This window comes from Cyphomyrmex costatus, unplaced genomic scaffold (genome assembly GCF_001594065.2).
Source record: "Cyphomyrmex costatus isolate MS0001 unplaced genomic scaffold, Ccosl1.0 scaffold159, whole genome shotgun sequence".
Taxonomy (NCBI): domain Eukaryota; kingdom Metazoa; phylum Arthropoda; class Insecta; order Hymenoptera; family Formicidae; genus Cyphomyrmex; species Cyphomyrmex costatus.
This window is the reverse complement of record NW_017275598.1, coordinates 337039-354843: the sequence shown is the minus strand read 5'-3', so window position 1 is coordinate 354843 and position 17805 is coordinate 337039. Positions and strand designations below refer to the sequence as shown.

The window sequence follows — 17805 nt, the reverse complement described above, 5'->3', positions numbered from 1 at the left end:
GATCGTGCAATATAGAGACAATTTGCATCGGTGTAATTGCGAGATATTTACGATATAAATTACGTAGAATTGTACAAATGAAGCTTAATTTTTGTGGGAAAAGACACGGAATTTTGTGATACGCGATCGAAACGTTCTGTCGAGACTTTGCGAATGCTCTGAACTTTTGAACAAGCAAAGAGCGGGTTTTATACGAAAATGTGGCGTAACAATGACGCAATGTGTCGTAACAGCGTAAAATTCTGGCACATTGTCTATTTGAAGCGAGCAGCGTTTTTACGACATGCAACTGCCGCATTAAAATCAATATATGAAGTTGGAACGGGCTCGTAGATTATGCTGTTTAATATCGCATTTATTTGTATAGCTGAATTAACTTGAATTTTAGTTAGGCAATTAATTTATATGTGCAGTGTATGTGCACTTAATAAATTGTTTGTGATGACGGTAATATATGATAATGATTTTTTATTACGTAAGTATAGATAATACGAATAAAAATATCTCGATTATATTTATCAATTTTGACGAACAAATCATACAGATTTTCATATATTTGCAGTGTAAAAATTTGAATTACACTGGTTTCAGTATGAGATAAATTTTTTGTAATCTCAAAAAAAATAATTTAAGGAAATTTGATATGATGTATTATAAAAGAAAAATAATACAAAAATAATAGATGCTTGAAATTATTTTCATATTTAAAGTAATCGTAACAGTGCTTCAAAGACACGAAATTACACGGACATTCGTGCTAAAGTGATTTATCGAGCAGTCATTTCGTATACGTACCAATTTATTGTTGGCAAACTCATAAACTGAAAACATAACAGAAACAACGCAAACAGTAAATATATAAACCGAAAATTTGCCATTTTGTCTAGTTATAGTGCCAATTTTGCAAGGTCGGGCTTTGCTTTTAGATGCGAGTCATTATGATTTAATCTCGCGTTAAAGCTTTTAGCGAAAGATCGTTATTACTTGTCCGTAAAAGCTCGATGCCAACTCGGACAGCTAAAAATGTGTCTGTGAATGTGCCGATTTGTGTTAATTATAGCTCATTTACTCAATTATATATTAATGTAATCAAATTTTGTGAAAGATTACATTAACCAATATATTCAAGGTCTAATTTGTTTGAAATTATTTAATTATACATATAATATCTATTAATATCTAGACAGATGATAAACTCTATTACGGTCGAGTAACACGATATAAATGACAATATCATTCCTTTGCAATAACAGCCAATGTTTCGCAAATTGCCGATGAATGAGACATTTAACAAAAATAATTAGAATGTCAGTGACACTCGTCAGTAAGAATGTTTTGTGATGGCAAGGGGTTGCGCGTCTCTCGAACGCCAGACATTCTAGCTAGGTCTTTGCACTTGACCATTTCCTGGTTGCCAGAGCTACGTTTCATCTTGATCGGCCAGACCGAGTCTGTCGCTAATACTTCCGATACTGATTAAAATAAATAATTTTGAGTCCGAGAAATGTTTTCACGGCAAATTATAATTTATCAACTAATTTGGGAATATTTATTTTTAAATTGTACGCGATTTAGCTCAATTTAAATAAATTACACGTGTTCGCAGATAGCTAATTTACTTTATCGTAAATAATTTCAATAAGAAATTTTGTAAATACAATAAAAAGTATTTACTTTTCGTTAAAGATAAAAAGTGTTTACTGTCCCAAGTTGTTTTGCAAAGAATTATGCAATCCGATATCATAATGAATTGCACAGTCCAGTAAGAAATATCTCGCGACAAAAACGAGTTCACAGCAATGTACGACGCAATTTGGGTCACGCGCCACCAACATATATTAAAGTTAAGATAAAAGAAACGACGGAGAGCAAAATGAATAAGATATATGGAAAGAGAGAAAGAGCAGCATATCAACGATTCTGCGAGTCGCGAAACGAGATCACGGCCGATTCGATATAGGCATACCTGGATGCCAAACGGCGAGACGAGGACTTGCGGTCCTGAGGGAATAATCCCGACGGCGGGACTGGACTTCAGTTCCGCCGCTTTAATCTAATTCGGTTGGCTCGCGAACGAATTGCGGGGCTTTACAGATCCGGTGGCACGCTTTTCTTCGACCGTGGCCACCGCCGTTCGATCATCGACCGAAATAACATTGGCATTGTTCCGTTTCCCTCTAGAAGAACCGGCTCTCTCGGGTGCGGGCAAGGAGGTCGACTAATTTCGACCTCCACCGCCGCCATCACCGCCGCCGCCACCGCCGATAGGATATGATGTCGCGAGCACGCGTTTCTTCTACATCTGGATCACACACCAATCGATCTTTCTCAAGAGTCGGTGTTTGACGTTATTTTTTTACGGTTTATCGATTAGCCATTACCTGCGAAAGGCACGCACACACGTGAGAAAGGCCTGCTCCGAGTCTGTGTTCTTGGCTTTTACGGGCAGAGTCAAGGTCCTCCACTCAGCGAGTCCAATTTACTTTTCGACAACGTAGTAGTTCGATTGTATGCTTAATATTTTAACGACTCACTGTTGAGTACCACAACGCTATTTATAACGTCAAATTGGTATTATTTGTTGATATCTCTCTTATTATTTATTCTATTTTACATTACCTTCTTTTATTTGTTTTTACATCGTCTTTTTTTTATACCGCATTTTCCTCACTAATTTCTGTCTGATTATACTTATATTATAAAAGACTTGTTATATACCGATATTATTATTTTTTAATAGAATGTCAAAATGCTAAAGATAAAAAATTTAATTCAACGAGAAATTTCATTCATAAAACCGCTAATAGCAGCATTTATTAGTAATAAAGAAAAGTATGAAAAATCACATGATAACAATGTGATTGAGATTATAAAATAACGCGTGTTCCGAATTAATGTCAAAACCACCGATAAACGTTCTAAAGCTTTTTAACCATATGTAATTGTGTCGAAAAAAGATATTTCGATATATAGAAAAATTGAAAATAAAAATGATCAACATTTAATTATTTATATAGATTGCTTAAGTAGAAAATGATCTTTTGTCGTATAATCGTGTAATCCCACAGAGATTATATTGAGAATGTTGAAGTCATGTTCTCTTGTATCATGGATCGTTTACCGAATAAAAAATTTCTTAGTTACGATTTCTTAATTGCATGCCGATGAATAGTCGAGGCGTCGGATAATCTGACGAGTAAATTCGCGGAGCGAGACGTCGCGTCGTAAGACACATCGCCGATTTATTTTAGTTTGCATCCGATACGCTGTCGACGTACGCGTTTATTTTCGGCGCTAGTCAGGAAAGTGGTCCGGACGGGTGGATTGCGCAGTCGATGCTCCATCACCCACTCGTGTCTCGCGATTCTTCATTCTCCGATTCCATTGCACGTCTTCGTGGAATTTTAATGGAGCGTATCGCGCTTCTACAAAAAAGCATCAATAAAATATGAATAAGAACTTGAATCTTGAATTAAAGATATTACAATGTTCTTATTAAAAAAAAAAAAAAACTAAGTGTTTAATTTTAAGATATTAAAATGTTTTATTTTCGTCTCTATTTTTTTAAACACTCAAAGATATTTAAACTTTTTTTTAATAAACAAAATTATGTGTAAATATGTTTGGATTTAAAACACACTAGTGTTTTATTTATTTGAAAAGTTTAAAACTGAAGCATCTTTAAATGTTTGAAAAATGGAGACAAGAATAAAACATTTTAATATCTTGAAATTAAACACTTTTTTGAGTGCTCATAAATACACTGATGTAAAAAATTAATTAAAGTAGTTTATATGTTTATTATTAAAAATGATTAAAGTATATACATTATTCTTTTTTAATGATTTCATAATTCTCTATGTTTTCTTTTTGCGATATTTTTATAAATTCAATCTTTACAATATGATTATTTTTAATTGGAAGTATCTTCAATTTTCTGAGTTTATTTATCTAGAAACAATAAACATCGCGCGCGGAAAAAGTGTTTCATACTTATGATGTTTATTATCTTACATTAAAGAGAGAGAGAGAGATAATATTTATATCTTAACACTTTTAAAAAGAAATGATTTTTAATATGATATCTTAACGACTTTCAATAGCTTTTATAGATAATATGTATATCTCATAAAACTGCACCAAGAAAAGATTGAATCATATCCTACGTAAAATATGTAATACTTAACGTTGCAAAATTTATTTGATGTTAATGAAATAAAGACGAGATTAACATTATCTTAAAACTTGCGACACAAATGCATTATTCAAAGACAATGGCTGCATTCAACAAAGAAAATTGATCACAATGAATCCTCAACGATTCCTTGATACAATTAGTTTTTGCCTTTAGTTTTTCGCTGATCTAAGTATAGGAATGAATCATATTAAAGAATCACTGATCAGTTTTCTTTGCTGAACGTAATCAATGTATTTGGTATTAATTACGGGTTATTCGAAAACGACTCAATTATAGCAATTTGAACCAGTTATGTAAAAATTCTAATGCTAAAAATGGATTTTATTACTCATAGTTGACGTAGCTTACAATTAAGACGTAATAAAAGGAATAAGGAACAAGAACTAACAGGTTTCGATCTGTCAGAAACCATGTATTTCTGTATATCCGGTTTCTGATAGGTTGAAATTTATGATTCCTTATTTCTTATTCAAGAATTCGCTTTTCGTCATAACGTACATTTTTTAGATCTTAAAAAGTCTTTAAACGTTGTGTCTGGCTATGTCGAGTAAAATGTTTCTGAATATCGCACGTATACAATTCGTCGATGAGACAAAGCATGTTGACCATTTAGCACGCGTTCCCATTGTATCTGCATTTTTCTCACATCGTTATCTTGTTTGCCCACTCGCGTCGCGACTTGGACGCGATAAATTGACGAGTGACTGCGTAGGAGACGCTCATCGTTTCCGTGAAATTTGACTTCCTTGGATTTCGTCGCGTTCGAGTCACTCGCGACGGCATCGCGTCGCGCGAATGTAGATCATCGAGGGTTCGATAAGGGGCTCGATCTGGGGCCGCCGCATCGATATCTTCTCGTTGGAGGCGCGCCAGAGCGATGTACCGCGCGCAAAATGCGCGGTATCGGGAATCGTGAATTCTGACGTTGATCCGTACAAACCGATGAGGTAACCGAAATAAAATCTATCGGGTGACGCCAGAAGCTCACTCTGTTCTCGGGCGACCACACAGTCGGCCACGCGTAAATATCGCGCCTCTAAATACCGGGCGTATATAGCGAGTGTATCTGGCGAATCAAACGCTGCAGAGCCACGCAAAGCAAGTTTAGAATTGCAACTAAATTATTCTTGACTGTGTTAATAGCCGAGCGAAATTCGACTTCCACTGTTATTTGCGTACATGAATGTGTATTTTCCTTTTCCTCCAACAAATTTAGAATTGTTTGAACTGAATGAATTACACTCTATCTCTACATGTACTTTGTTCGTTCTGATCTGCACACGTTGAAAGAAAATGAAAGGAAACTCTTGCAATTAACAAAAACGAAAGACTTCGAATTATCATTGGCGAGATAAAACGATAACAAAGAATTATCAACATATCATAACATGTAACTGCTTATAGGATTATTGTAAAGTTAATTCTTATACCTTATGTTCCATTAACGTTGCAATAATGTAATGGAGTCTTTATCTTAATCTCACCTCATGATAGAGAAAGGCACAGTATCCAAGAGATTACAATTACAGTTAACCGACTCGAGCGAAATCGACCTGAGCTATCAGACGATCAGTTAATCATCAGTGGCTAAGAGCCAAATTAATGTATCATGTCCATCAAAAATATATTAAAAATTTTGTTTACCTCTCTCTGAATACGTCAGATCTGCTCTTCTGGCAGCCATATGAGATTACCGGCGTCATCACGTGGTTGAAATATTCAGGTCGAACGAATGAGAGTCTCATTCGATGCGCTCACACTCAAACATCAGTGAGTTTGCTTTTCCCTCGAGAACGAGCTTATTGAACGGATACGATCGATGGTCAACGATATTGGCAGCCCAGCACGGCAGCGGCGGCGACTGCTGTTGCTGCTGCTGCGGATCGGCATCGCTAATTATCATCCGCACCGATCGATCGCGCCGTTCATCGCATCGTGCATTAAGGACAGGGATTCGTGTTCAGGGACATTCGGGCTAACTTTAGCCTTTAGCCGGGCCCCGCGCATCGTACCCAACGTTTCGCGACGTCGACGTCGACGTCGACACGTCGAGACATAACGAGCCGACGGCCACCAGCCTGGCCAGCCGCTTTTGCCCGCGGAAAATAAAACAGTGCTCCGGCCGCCATCCGGCTGCATGGATAAGCCGATAATCGCGTGATCGGACATGATCCTCGTGTTCGTTCCAGCCGTTTATTTGTTTCGATATCAAGCGCCAAAAGGGGAGAGAAAGAAAGAAAAGAGAGGAGAAAAAGGGGGCGTTGTAACGCGTCTTCGTTGACGAGTGGAGAACGTGTCTCAGTGGTGGACCAAAGTGACGCGTGGGTGGTCCGGTCCCCCTCTTAGAATCACGTAATCGTCGTCTGTCTTCTCGGTGACGTCACCGACACCAAGAATTACTAACGTGTTTACGAGAGACCGGTGCTCATGCCGCCGCTGGTGGCCATGGGCCACGAGGTTGCCTCGCGCGAGAAGTCGGAGGTCCCCCATCCGGACGATGCTTTCAGAAAGAACTGCCAGAATACCGATAAGATAAATCTTTGGAAGGATGCAGATAAATATCCCTGAGAATGTTACCCAAGGTGGAATTTCTCATCAATTGTATCTCTCTCTATTGAACACAGCTGTGAGAAATATCGCGAAATCTCGAATTTGTCTCACGTCGGGATTCTCGTTGAATATTCCTTCGGGAAGACATTGACATCGGACGGAGAATATCACGCTGGGATTCCTGAGCGAATGCGAAGCACAATACAAGTGTGGCGACTCGATTTTCGCGCTTGTACGGCGTGTGCCAAAATTATTCTTCATCGATCGAAATGCAGAGTATTTGTACAAACTTGTGAAATTACAAATTGCGATTTATATACGCAGAGAAAATTCGTATGTCGCGCCGTAAAATCGTGACTAATTTGGAAGAAGGTAGGCATGTAAAACTCCGAAGATACGTATAATCTTCAGCGAATTGGCGCTCTCTCTTTCTCTCTTCCTTTCATCACATGACAGCAACAATTAGTCAACAATTTCCATTGAAACAAGACAAAATTAATAAATCGTATACAACGATTATATATAATAGAAAAAATTTTTTAGTTTTACTTTAAAAATTTTAATTAAAAAATTCATATTTTCGTAATTGTTAATAAAAATCTTCTAGTATTGGTTTTGAATGACGTCAGTGAAGTTAATATTAGCAACGATGTGATCTTATTTGATGAAAAATGAAGAATTAGATCATCTTTCGAAACGTTGCCAAAATGTAATTATTTATAGCTAATTGAAAGTACGAGATTACTCATTTGATTTAGGCATCGAGACATCTAATAAATGTAACCAGTAATCGGTATAAACAAAACTACAATTTTAATAATCGAATAAATTCTTTAAAAAAAGTCTTGTCTTAAATGTATTTAAATTTCTGTTTGCAAGCTCATAAAATTCCTTATTCAAAGATGAATCTAAGTATAAACAAACATTCTCTCAATAATTAATTCGAAGATGGGTTTATTGCTATCGGTATTGGTCGGCTGTGTCGGCGTCTTGGAGCTGCTGGCGTGTCTACGACACGCATCTGACACCATAGTGATTAGCATCAATCCACCAACACCGTGCCTCTCATATCACGAGCCGGCTAACAATGACATTCAGAGCATTCATGATTCCCTCTGCAGTTTTAGTCACTCGACCGATGTGAGACTTCCTCGCGACGCAAGGCATAAACTCGAAAACCTGCACGAGTACAGTCTGAGAGTGCGAAGCGAACTCCGATCTTTGGACAAGAACTTTGACGGTCGAAGCACTTTATCGGAGTGCAGCACCAGATATTTGCTCGGTGGCTCCAGACCAGATTCGAGACTCAGTCCGGACTCAAGGCTCAGCCCAGACTGGAGTTGTTTCGTGCGAGAGGACGATGATACGTGGATCATCCAAGCCGATCGATATTATGACGATGACAACGATGAATATAACGAAACGAAAAGATTCTTGGAGGAAATCAATACGGAAATTAGACAAAGCTTACAGCAAGTCGTGCGGTCGCTGGCCCCGCCAGAACCAAACAAGTATGTCAGGGTACCAACGCCGATCCCGACGTTTGCTCACGACGAAAATAAAATATCTGCCTCCTCAAGCGAAGTGGACACGTCCTTCGACAAGGATTCGGGCAACGAGGCGCCTACCACGAGATCCTTCGATGGCTTTCCGATCATCAAGAGATACAGGTATTCGCAGTCGGTTTCGTCAGTTGACGAATCTGATCACGAGGAGAGAAAGATCACGCGAAGAACACCAAAAAAATCTCCCTCCAAATCTCCAGATTTATCAAAGAAATCGAAGAATGTCGACATCTCGAAAAAAATGGAAAAACTCTCGAACGATCTTACGAAAATTGACTCGACTGTCCAAGAACCAGCTGTCGAAAAGACTGAAAAAGAGAAGAAGACTTTCGTCAGTCAGAAAAAACCGAAATCTGGTAAATCGTCCACGACGATCTTGAGAAAACCTACCAGACTGAAATCCAGGAATGCGGAGATCAGTAAATCTGCAGAGAATTTAACCATAAAGAAGTCGAAGAAAGATCCGGAACGTCGCAAGTCTGACATATCCGTGCAGACTGTGCACGACTTATTGCGGGATATGTCAACGAACACGTCTCCAACTAATAGCCCATCGTTGTCCAGATCGGAGAGTAAAAAGAGCGTCTCGGTAGAAGTACAGACTGTTTTGGAGGAGATACTGTTGGATGATGAAGCCTTGGAGGAGCTAGTTAACAGTGTCATCGGACTCTCTGAGAGCAGAAGAGACATGTCCTTTCGAGGTAGCTCCGCTAGAAAGTCCTTCAAGAGCAAAAGGTTTCGATCCAGCTCAAGAGATCAGTCGGATGATCAGGATAAACAGATTTACACGGTAACCAATGCAGTCACGTCCGTGGAAAGATCGCGGAAAGAAAAGACGAAAGAATTGAGAGTGTCCAGATTCGAAGACGCCAGCGAGGAGGATTACGATAGAATCAAAGATGTTATTTTCGACGATTCCAAAGGGTCGGACGTTTGGAAGAGAAGGGAAAATTCGAGGTCAAAATCATCGCTCGAAGAGGATGATGATGAATTCGTGGACGCGGAGGATGTGAGTTCCGGAAGACCACCTATACAGTACACAACACCTGACACCGATCAGAACAAAGCATTCTGGGTACGCCATTGAATCGAAGCCATGCGTTTTATAATTGCATAAATTCTTAGTTGGAAATAATCCTGTAAAGACATATCAGATCTAAGATAATAGAACTGATAGAATAATTCAATATTTCGAGTTTTTATTCTATACTGTATATAAGATACATAAATTTTAATTTATTATCTAAATTGAAAAAATTAATTGTTATATCTTTGAAGTATACAATTACTTAGAAACATTGAAATTATAAGAAAAATATTAATAGTTGCTATTAATATTCTAATCTGATTAGAGATCATCTTATCATAATCTCAATGCTTTTAATTAATTTTTTATATTTTACAGATATGACAATTGAATATTTAAATTTTCTTTATTATTAAACGATAATCTGTACTTTTTTATATTTTCATATATCATATTTTTTTCTTTAAAATTTATAAAATATAAATTAAAAATTTGTTTTATATAATTTGATTTTGGATTATATAAATATTAAAAAATAATAAATATACTCCGATTAAAAAAACTATAATATCAAATAATTATGTTATTATGTTTTTATATTGAACTTTTTAATTGTTAATTAATCAGATTCGAACAGTTATAAAATTCCTAGCTTTGGTTAATACACTTCAATACAGTAAATCTCTCTACAGCTCAGAATTGATCTGTAGAATACATACAATAACATGCAAAATCTTTAATAATATGATGAGTACACTGCAGACGATATAAAATTCATTATTGTTTCTATAATTACATATTTTAAGATACTGTAATCGGACACATAAAAATATGAAATATTTTTGAGTAGTTAGATGATCGTCTAATGTAAATTGTTGAAAAATGTATTTTAAGTGACGGGGGGGGGGGGGTTGGAAATAATCATAATTTTAATCTGCAATTTAATTATTATTATTCCGTCCTTTCAAAAGTCTTCATTAATTTCAATAATCTTTATAAAATTTTGGAATTTTTTTCATAATTAATTTAATTTTTTGTTATTTTCTAGTTTCAATTTTCTTTTGATTCCATCTAGTTTTTTTTTTTTTTAAGTTTTATCATGTTTCAATTTAAAAAGGTTGGTTACAATTGTAAGATATGAGAAATCCCCCCATATGAACTCTTGTATTATATAAATGCTTGTAATTATGTATCTATAAATAAAAAATTGTTTGTGGCAGAAATCAGGTAAAATGTTCTCATAAAAAATAAATTAGAAATTCTTTTATAAATCTAATAACAAAAACGTAAAATGATTAAAGATAAAATAATTATCAAAATAGCTTAAAAAGGAGAACTTGAGGTTGGACGGTGTTTTTAGTAATTATATTACACGTAAGTTAATGTATATGGAACATCTTGTTTGTGTATTTATTAAATTAAAATAGCTTATATATTTAACGAAAGCCATTTACGTTAGCTATAAAAAAATATGTGTGAGCTTCTACTTTTGACATCACAATCGACTAGTTAAATGTAGCTATTGTAGACCTTAAATTGTATAGATCCAGTTAAAAAAGCGCGGGGATTCACGTACAGCTAGAACATTTACTTGTTACGTTCAGAAGCTGTATATTTATAGTTACAAGCAAGTTTCACGACGAATGGAGTCTTTTAATATCCATCGTTATTTGATGACTAAAAATAATCTTCGTTGATCGTTGGTTTACTTTATTTCGCGCGTCCAATGTGTCAATAAACGTTATTCGACAAGGCAGGTTGGATGAACCGAGCAGTTCATTAACTTTATTTTTCATACTCTGCTGCAAAGAAAATCTCTTTCACGTTCAGACATACGATGCGTGTGGAATCTCGAACAACTTGCTTCCGATCTTGCGCAATACTTGTTCCCAAAATATTTCGAATATTTGGCTACACGAAGCAAGCATTCGTTACTAAAGAATCCCACGCACTTCTCTACTGTCAGATAGATTCGCCCACTTTCGTGAAACTAGTAGCCAAGTATTGGTATTACAATAATCCAAATATATATATATATATATATGGAACTTGATTATTCAATTTAATTAAAACATATTATTATTTTAAATAATTGTAAAAATAAATATTTCAGTTATTTCAGATTATATAATTACAATATAATATTTTGAGCATGTGAAATATTTATTTTAAAACAGACAAATCAGTGGCGGAGTTTGTTTGAATTGGAAATTGTAAAATTCACACAAAAATATTATCTTTGACACCAAAACCCGTTTTGAAAGGGCCGAAATGGCCCTCTTCGCTCATTTGTGTTTGTACAATCTTATCCCCTGTCACGGAAGATAATATTTGAAAATATCTAATAGCAGGGTCAGTTAGGCTGCCAATTATTTCGGCAACGCAGAATCATTCTGCCAGTCGAAGAATCAACTAATATTAACATGTGAATGTGTTTATCAAAATTAGAAATTATGCTCAAGATGTCTTATGAAACAATGATATTCAGATTTTTCGAGCAATTTGCGCTGAAATCAATTAACATCGCTTGCTTTACTTCATATCAACGATTTCTCGAGCATGTGCGAGGGGTGCAATTTCACAATCAGGGATTCTTTTACAAAGTGCATAAACGCCATATAATATAACAAAATGCATTTAATATTTGTGCGAAGCCCTCGTCGGTGCCGCGACGTTTATTGGTGCCGTGTGCTTCTCGCGTGGGGTCTCCCAAAATATCAATCTCATACCCGCCTGCAAATAATATACGTGTACATTGCGCGCGCGCGTACATCTAGCACGACACTTACACGACGACAAGCTCCGCCGTCGACGCCGAAATTCATCAGATGCCTTATTCTTTTTCGCGTCGCGAAGTGTCGTCTGAATATTTTTAATTCACCCTCTTCCGGCTCTCGAGATATTATATTACTATCCTTTACCTCTGCTGCGACATTTTGATAACTTGATTATTTACTTATAGCGGCTATTTTGATACGTTATTTACAATAACGATAAACTGATGTAATCCCATATTTTATGACTATTTGAATTAGGTATATAAGATTAAATTACAGTTGGTTACACTGCAATAATAGTTATCGATATTTCATTCCCGATAAGACTTGTAAAATAAATATAGTTAACGTGCTGTAAAATATTATCCCTGATTATCGTTTTAGAATACAGATAAGAAATAAGCACAATACGTAATATTGTAATTATAGAAATATCGGAACAATATCGATTTGTGCTACACGATTTTGTAGAAATTATTTTTTCACACATATTATATAGTCTTACAATTAGTTAAAATACATATAAAGCACCTCCCAAATAGATATAAACATTCTATACATAACGAAAAATGAATTAAAAATCAGTTTTATGATAAAACAATATTTATTTTTCTAATAATTTAATATTTTGTTAGTTTCCTTTTTTTGGATTTATTTCTATATTTTTTAATAAAATGCAATAAATTGAAAATTTATTCTTCTTGCCAAAGCTGCATGTTATTTTATCAGCATCTTATGAATTGAAACGATGTAGTTTTTCGAGAAAAATTTGGGAGAACGATATTCTTTTTTTGGTAGATTTTAATAATAGAAAAAAAAAGAAATTATCTTAAAATTGCTTATATACAATATATATATTTCTTCTTTCTTAGAAATTCTATATATAAGACTATATATATGCATAAGATGTATAAACGGACATATATATATTTTCAAATCTTATGTGTATTCTCATCATTCGCAAGAATCAAGAACCTGCCAGTTCACGTCACGCGGATTAATGTCCGTTGCGAGTTTTCTTTATGCGTAGGTGGCTGAAGAAGGGGGGGGGGGATATTGGTGATGTGTGAAACATTCCAACCCAATTACTTTGCCGACTGCTCTCTCTCTCTCGCTCTTTTTCTCTATCTATCTCTATATTTACTTTTCATTCGGGTTCTATTTTTCCGCACTCCCACGCGCACGTCCCGGAACCACCTGTTTGGCAGGAGATCAAGACGCCGCAGCGAGGCTTTTTTTCGGTAGACACGAAGGAAAAAATCGACAGGAGATCCTGAGTCACAGGGTGTCAATCGTGCATTTTTATCGTCGTGCAAACCGGCAATCCGATACTTTCGAGAAACGACAGCGGATGAACGCGCCAATAAGGGATGATCTCTATTTTTGTGTGTTGCTAGATACATAAAATTAAAAAAATAGATATAACACTAAATGTCACAGCGTTACGACGACACGGCGCGTCTTATTGCAAAACCGTCAAATGCCGCGAGTGGAGCGTCCGCAGTTGATCGTAAACGGTCCGATTTATGGTCGCTCGCCGTCATTCTTAAACAATATTTATACGGTGCTTTTATGAACTATCGAAGATTTGTTGTCCCCCGACAGCGAGTTCATTGCTTTTATCGTAGTAACCTTTGCGAATAGATTAATTAATCATTCCTTACGCTTCACGAATGAAGAAGAACGAAGAGCGAAACACACGCGACATTTATGTTCCCTTATATTTCTCTCTTTACAAGCGATGTTTGGTATCTGTTTGCAAAATGTAAGATCAAGACGTTGAGAGAGTTAAATAATTTTTAAATAAATAATTATTCTAGTAAAATAAAAAATCTGTAAAAGCTTTCACTTTATTAAGTATTACACGATAAATTGTAAAAAATATTTAAGAAATGATTTTTGTATTCAAACCAAAGCTATTAGAATTAAATCACATTTAATTCGTAGTATAAAAAACTTTGCACTTTTAATTCTCCAAAGCTGATGTTAAACGTAAAAAATGGATAGTAGGAATCTATATTTTAACGAGAATAATCTCAATTTGCAAATGTAGCCTGAAGAGAAATGGTTGATATTTTTTGATAAAGAAATATATAATTGAGACGATTCACCGTTAACTTTGGAGGAATATAATTGAGAGATTCAATAAACCCACGTCAGCTCTGGATAGTTAATAGATTACTTATATAGACGAAGCGATAATTAAGTATTAATATTCGTCTGATTTTATTGTTAGATATGAGAAGCGCAAGGAAACTATTTTTCCTTTTTCAAAATATTAATAGAAGCGGTATATTCATAATTCTTGGTTACATTGGTTCGATTGAGGTCGATAGTAACTTACAGCCATAAATTACTAAAACCGATTATTCAAACATGCATTTTGTTATGAAAAATGAATCCTCGCCGAGTATTTTCGTGACTATCGCATGCGGTAGCAATGGCGACGACGACGACGACAACGACGGCGACAGCAACGGCAACGCGACATCAACGATTTAACACGGAGGATAAAGCCAGATAGAGATGAATTTAATGAAGCGTACACCCGCGTCGGAAATTCCCCGTTCTCCTCCTGGTACCAAAGAATTCCCAGGAGCTGCGCGAAGCAAAATCGTTCCTCCGGAATTCGCGCTAGACTACATCGACCCCGTTTCGTTTCTTCGCGCAAATTTCGAGATACAGGCTGCTCCATAAATATTCATAAAAGAAGAAGTGTAAGGAGAAGAAGAAAAAGTGGGAGGAGGAGGGGGGATGTCATCGAGAAGATCGGCCACTGGTATCTGAACTGGAAAATCGTACAAAAGGAGCAACACTGAGATGAAGAGAGCGGAATGAAGGAACTCGAAGAAGCTCGAAGAAACTCGAAGAAAAAGAGGCGAAGAGAGAAAAAGAGAGACAGAGAGAACGAGAAGACGCGGGCGTAACGTAGAAAAGTTGCACCCGGCACACTGCATCAAGATTCAGGAGAAGGAGAGACTATGCCAAAAGAGAGACGAGGGAGTAGAAAGAGGGTGGCGGAGAGAGACGAGAACGGTTGGACGGCAGGGAGGAGGGTGTGGAAGGACGCCGGGGAGGGTGGCGAAGAGGAGACGGGGGGACACGCGCGGCGCGTTTCTGGAGTCGTCGGGACGCCGAAAATAGCGTCCCGATATGATGACGCCCGGAGCGGGCCGATCCTAGATTTCAGTCAGTTCGCAAGCTCGAAAGCCGCTGAACAGTAGTAGCCCCGGATCCAGTAGTCTCGCTGCTCCGCATTTCTTTTTCCAAACCGACGTCGAAAAACTCGCGGACTCCCTCTCTTTTTCTTTCTTTCTTTCTCTCTCTCTCTCTCTCTCTCTCTCTCTCTCTCTCTCTTGTTCTCCCCCTCTCATTCTCCTCTCTCGTGTCCTTCTCACCCTTTCGAGAGAGTTACCCGAACACGACAGTCCGCAGTTGATTCTGTCGCCTAAGGGAGAGCGCATCGCGACGACAGAAGACGGAAGAGGGTAGAACGCAGAGATGGCGGACGTAGACAGTGTAGTGTACACGACCACCGAGCGCAAGGTGCGCAAAGTGAAGAAGACGACCAAGCGTCGGGAGAGCCACGACAACCAAGCGTCGGAGGTCACGATCACCGAGGTCGACAATACGCAGAGCAACCACCATGCCATCGAAGAGTATGTGCTGGCTGACGATACAATCCGGCAGACCCGCAGTTATAGTCTTATTATCATTTCTTCTTTCTTTCTCGTCATATAACGGCGACCCGTTGTCGCCGTAATCACTGTCGTGCTCACGATTCTCGTATACCATCCGGGAGCGGGATTCTGCGAGCGTCACCCCAGAAACTATGCGCGAGCGACCGGAAGCTTATGATTGCAACGACGATAATAGCACACACAATTGGAGGGCTGGTTACAAGTTTAACGTTACTTTCGGTCAAGTAAATCTCTTCCTGTATCAAGTAGAATTATAATCTAGTCTTGGGTTAGACTGTAATCTATTATTGGGAAATAGTAATGCAAAATTGCTTAATGAAAACTGTTAGTACAAAGAGTCTAAAATAAAATGCACAAAAAATGCTTTTTAATATTTTGAATTTTAATGTTGTTTGAAAAATTCTATTTGAAAAAATAATTGGTATAATTCAGCTGATTTTTATATATTCGATATTATAAATACGAGAAAATACTTTTTGTGGTATTTCCATCGACGTAACGTTAAATGCCCTATTGAACTCTTTAATTTATACTAACTAGAATAATCGTATCATGCGAAAATTGGTATAAACGTACTTTTGTAATTTCATTTTGTTCGCGGCTCAAATGTAATTGGAAAACGGCGGCGCATTTAATCTCAAACACTCGTTCACTCCGTTCGCTCGAACTCGGGCGATTTACGAGCGGCCGAAAATACTCGCGAGTGAAAAAAGATTAACTTCGAGCATCACATTTCCATTTCGTCACGCAAAGATCGTACTTGCCGTATCTAAAATGATATCGCTCATCGTATGAGTAATTCTCTCCGGATATCCTTTGACATTTCGTGACTGTGGGCTACAATCCGGCAGACATACTTTGCCGTATCTTAGTGAGAATTAGGGTGACGCTCCAGGAACTCGAATCTTTCCAAAATTACACGAAAAAAAAAAAAGAGAAACGATTCTTCTTTCATAAGATCGTTGATTGTTTTATCAATCTTTGGAAAGCCACCTGCAGTTATAGCAATTCTTTTCTGCGGGGTTCACAGTAAAAGTCATTGCGATCGTAGGATCTTAAGCCGTAGATAATTGACCAATCACAGTTAAATATAAAAAGAATAATCTCGACTATGATTGGTCATTTTTCTACGATTTAAGACTATGAACGCTACAACTTCTATTAGACCCCGTATTCTGTTATTAAAAAAGTGGAAAAATATTCATTTTATTTTTAAGATCAAGCCGATCGAAATATTGAAAATAAAGGGAGGAAATTTTTAAGTTTCTAAAGAGTATTTTTAGATAATGCTATATTTTCTTGTATACGTATGTATAAAGCGTTTTAGCTGGAATTTTAGAAATTATTGTTTTTAAATTATATTAATATATGTGTGTTTTCTACGTTATATAAAAAAAACTCAGACTTCATTGTAAACTTTTAAATAAAATGAGGTAGATGTTACTATAAATATTATGTAAAAGAGTTATAAAATAATTAGAATATTTTGAAAAATGTTGTAATGCTGTATTTTATGATTTATACATGTACTTCTTAGACCTATAGCTTATTGAAGAAAAAATACAATTTGAAATACCCACTTTTCCGTAAGTGTGATTGAAACACCTCGAACATTTTTCTCTGCTATTTAATGGTTTTTCAAAGATTGAGAATGCATGTAAATGCCTTAAGAAAGCAGAAAAAACACTCGCCCAACTTGCGCAATGAAAACGCTCAAAACAAAATTTGTACAGTCATACGCGTGTCACGATAAATATGACTTTGTACAGAAATACTCAGCCAGCACATACAACAGCACTCATCCAAGGTACATATTACCAGCATGTATCAACGATTCTGTTCACCATGATCACGTATGGTATATGATCGAAAAATGCGATCGAAGAACTCTCAACGAGATTGTAAAATATAATATCTGGAGAGAAGCGATTTTCTTACCTGCCTCCAGAACTTTTGGATGTTTTATGTTTCTATAAAATTCTGAGGA

The 17805-nt window shown here is 36.7% G+C and overlaps 1 protein-coding gene across 4 annotated transcripts in view; it reads left to right on the top strand.

Moving 5' to 3' along the window:
• Lmpt (four and a half LIM domains protein limpet) overlaps positions 1 to 17805 on the top strand; it is a 51609-nt gene that overhangs the window by 12699 nt on the left and 21105 nt on the right. Inside the window, exon 1 of one of the 4 annotated variants that reach the window (XM_018536803.1) lies at positions 8398 to 9322. The exons of 1 other annotated variant lie outside the window; for it this stretch is intronic. In XM_018536803.1, the coding sequence (XP_018392305.1) occupies positions 8555 to 9322 (768 nt within the window). In that variant the 5' untranslated portion in view covers positions 8398 to 8554. Of the gene's footprint in view, positions 1 to 8397; positions 9323 to 15301; positions 15777 to 17326; positions 17626 to 17805 lie in introns of those variants that run through there. 2 more of the 4 variants (XM_018536804.1, XM_018536805.1) reach the window with 2 other exon arrangements.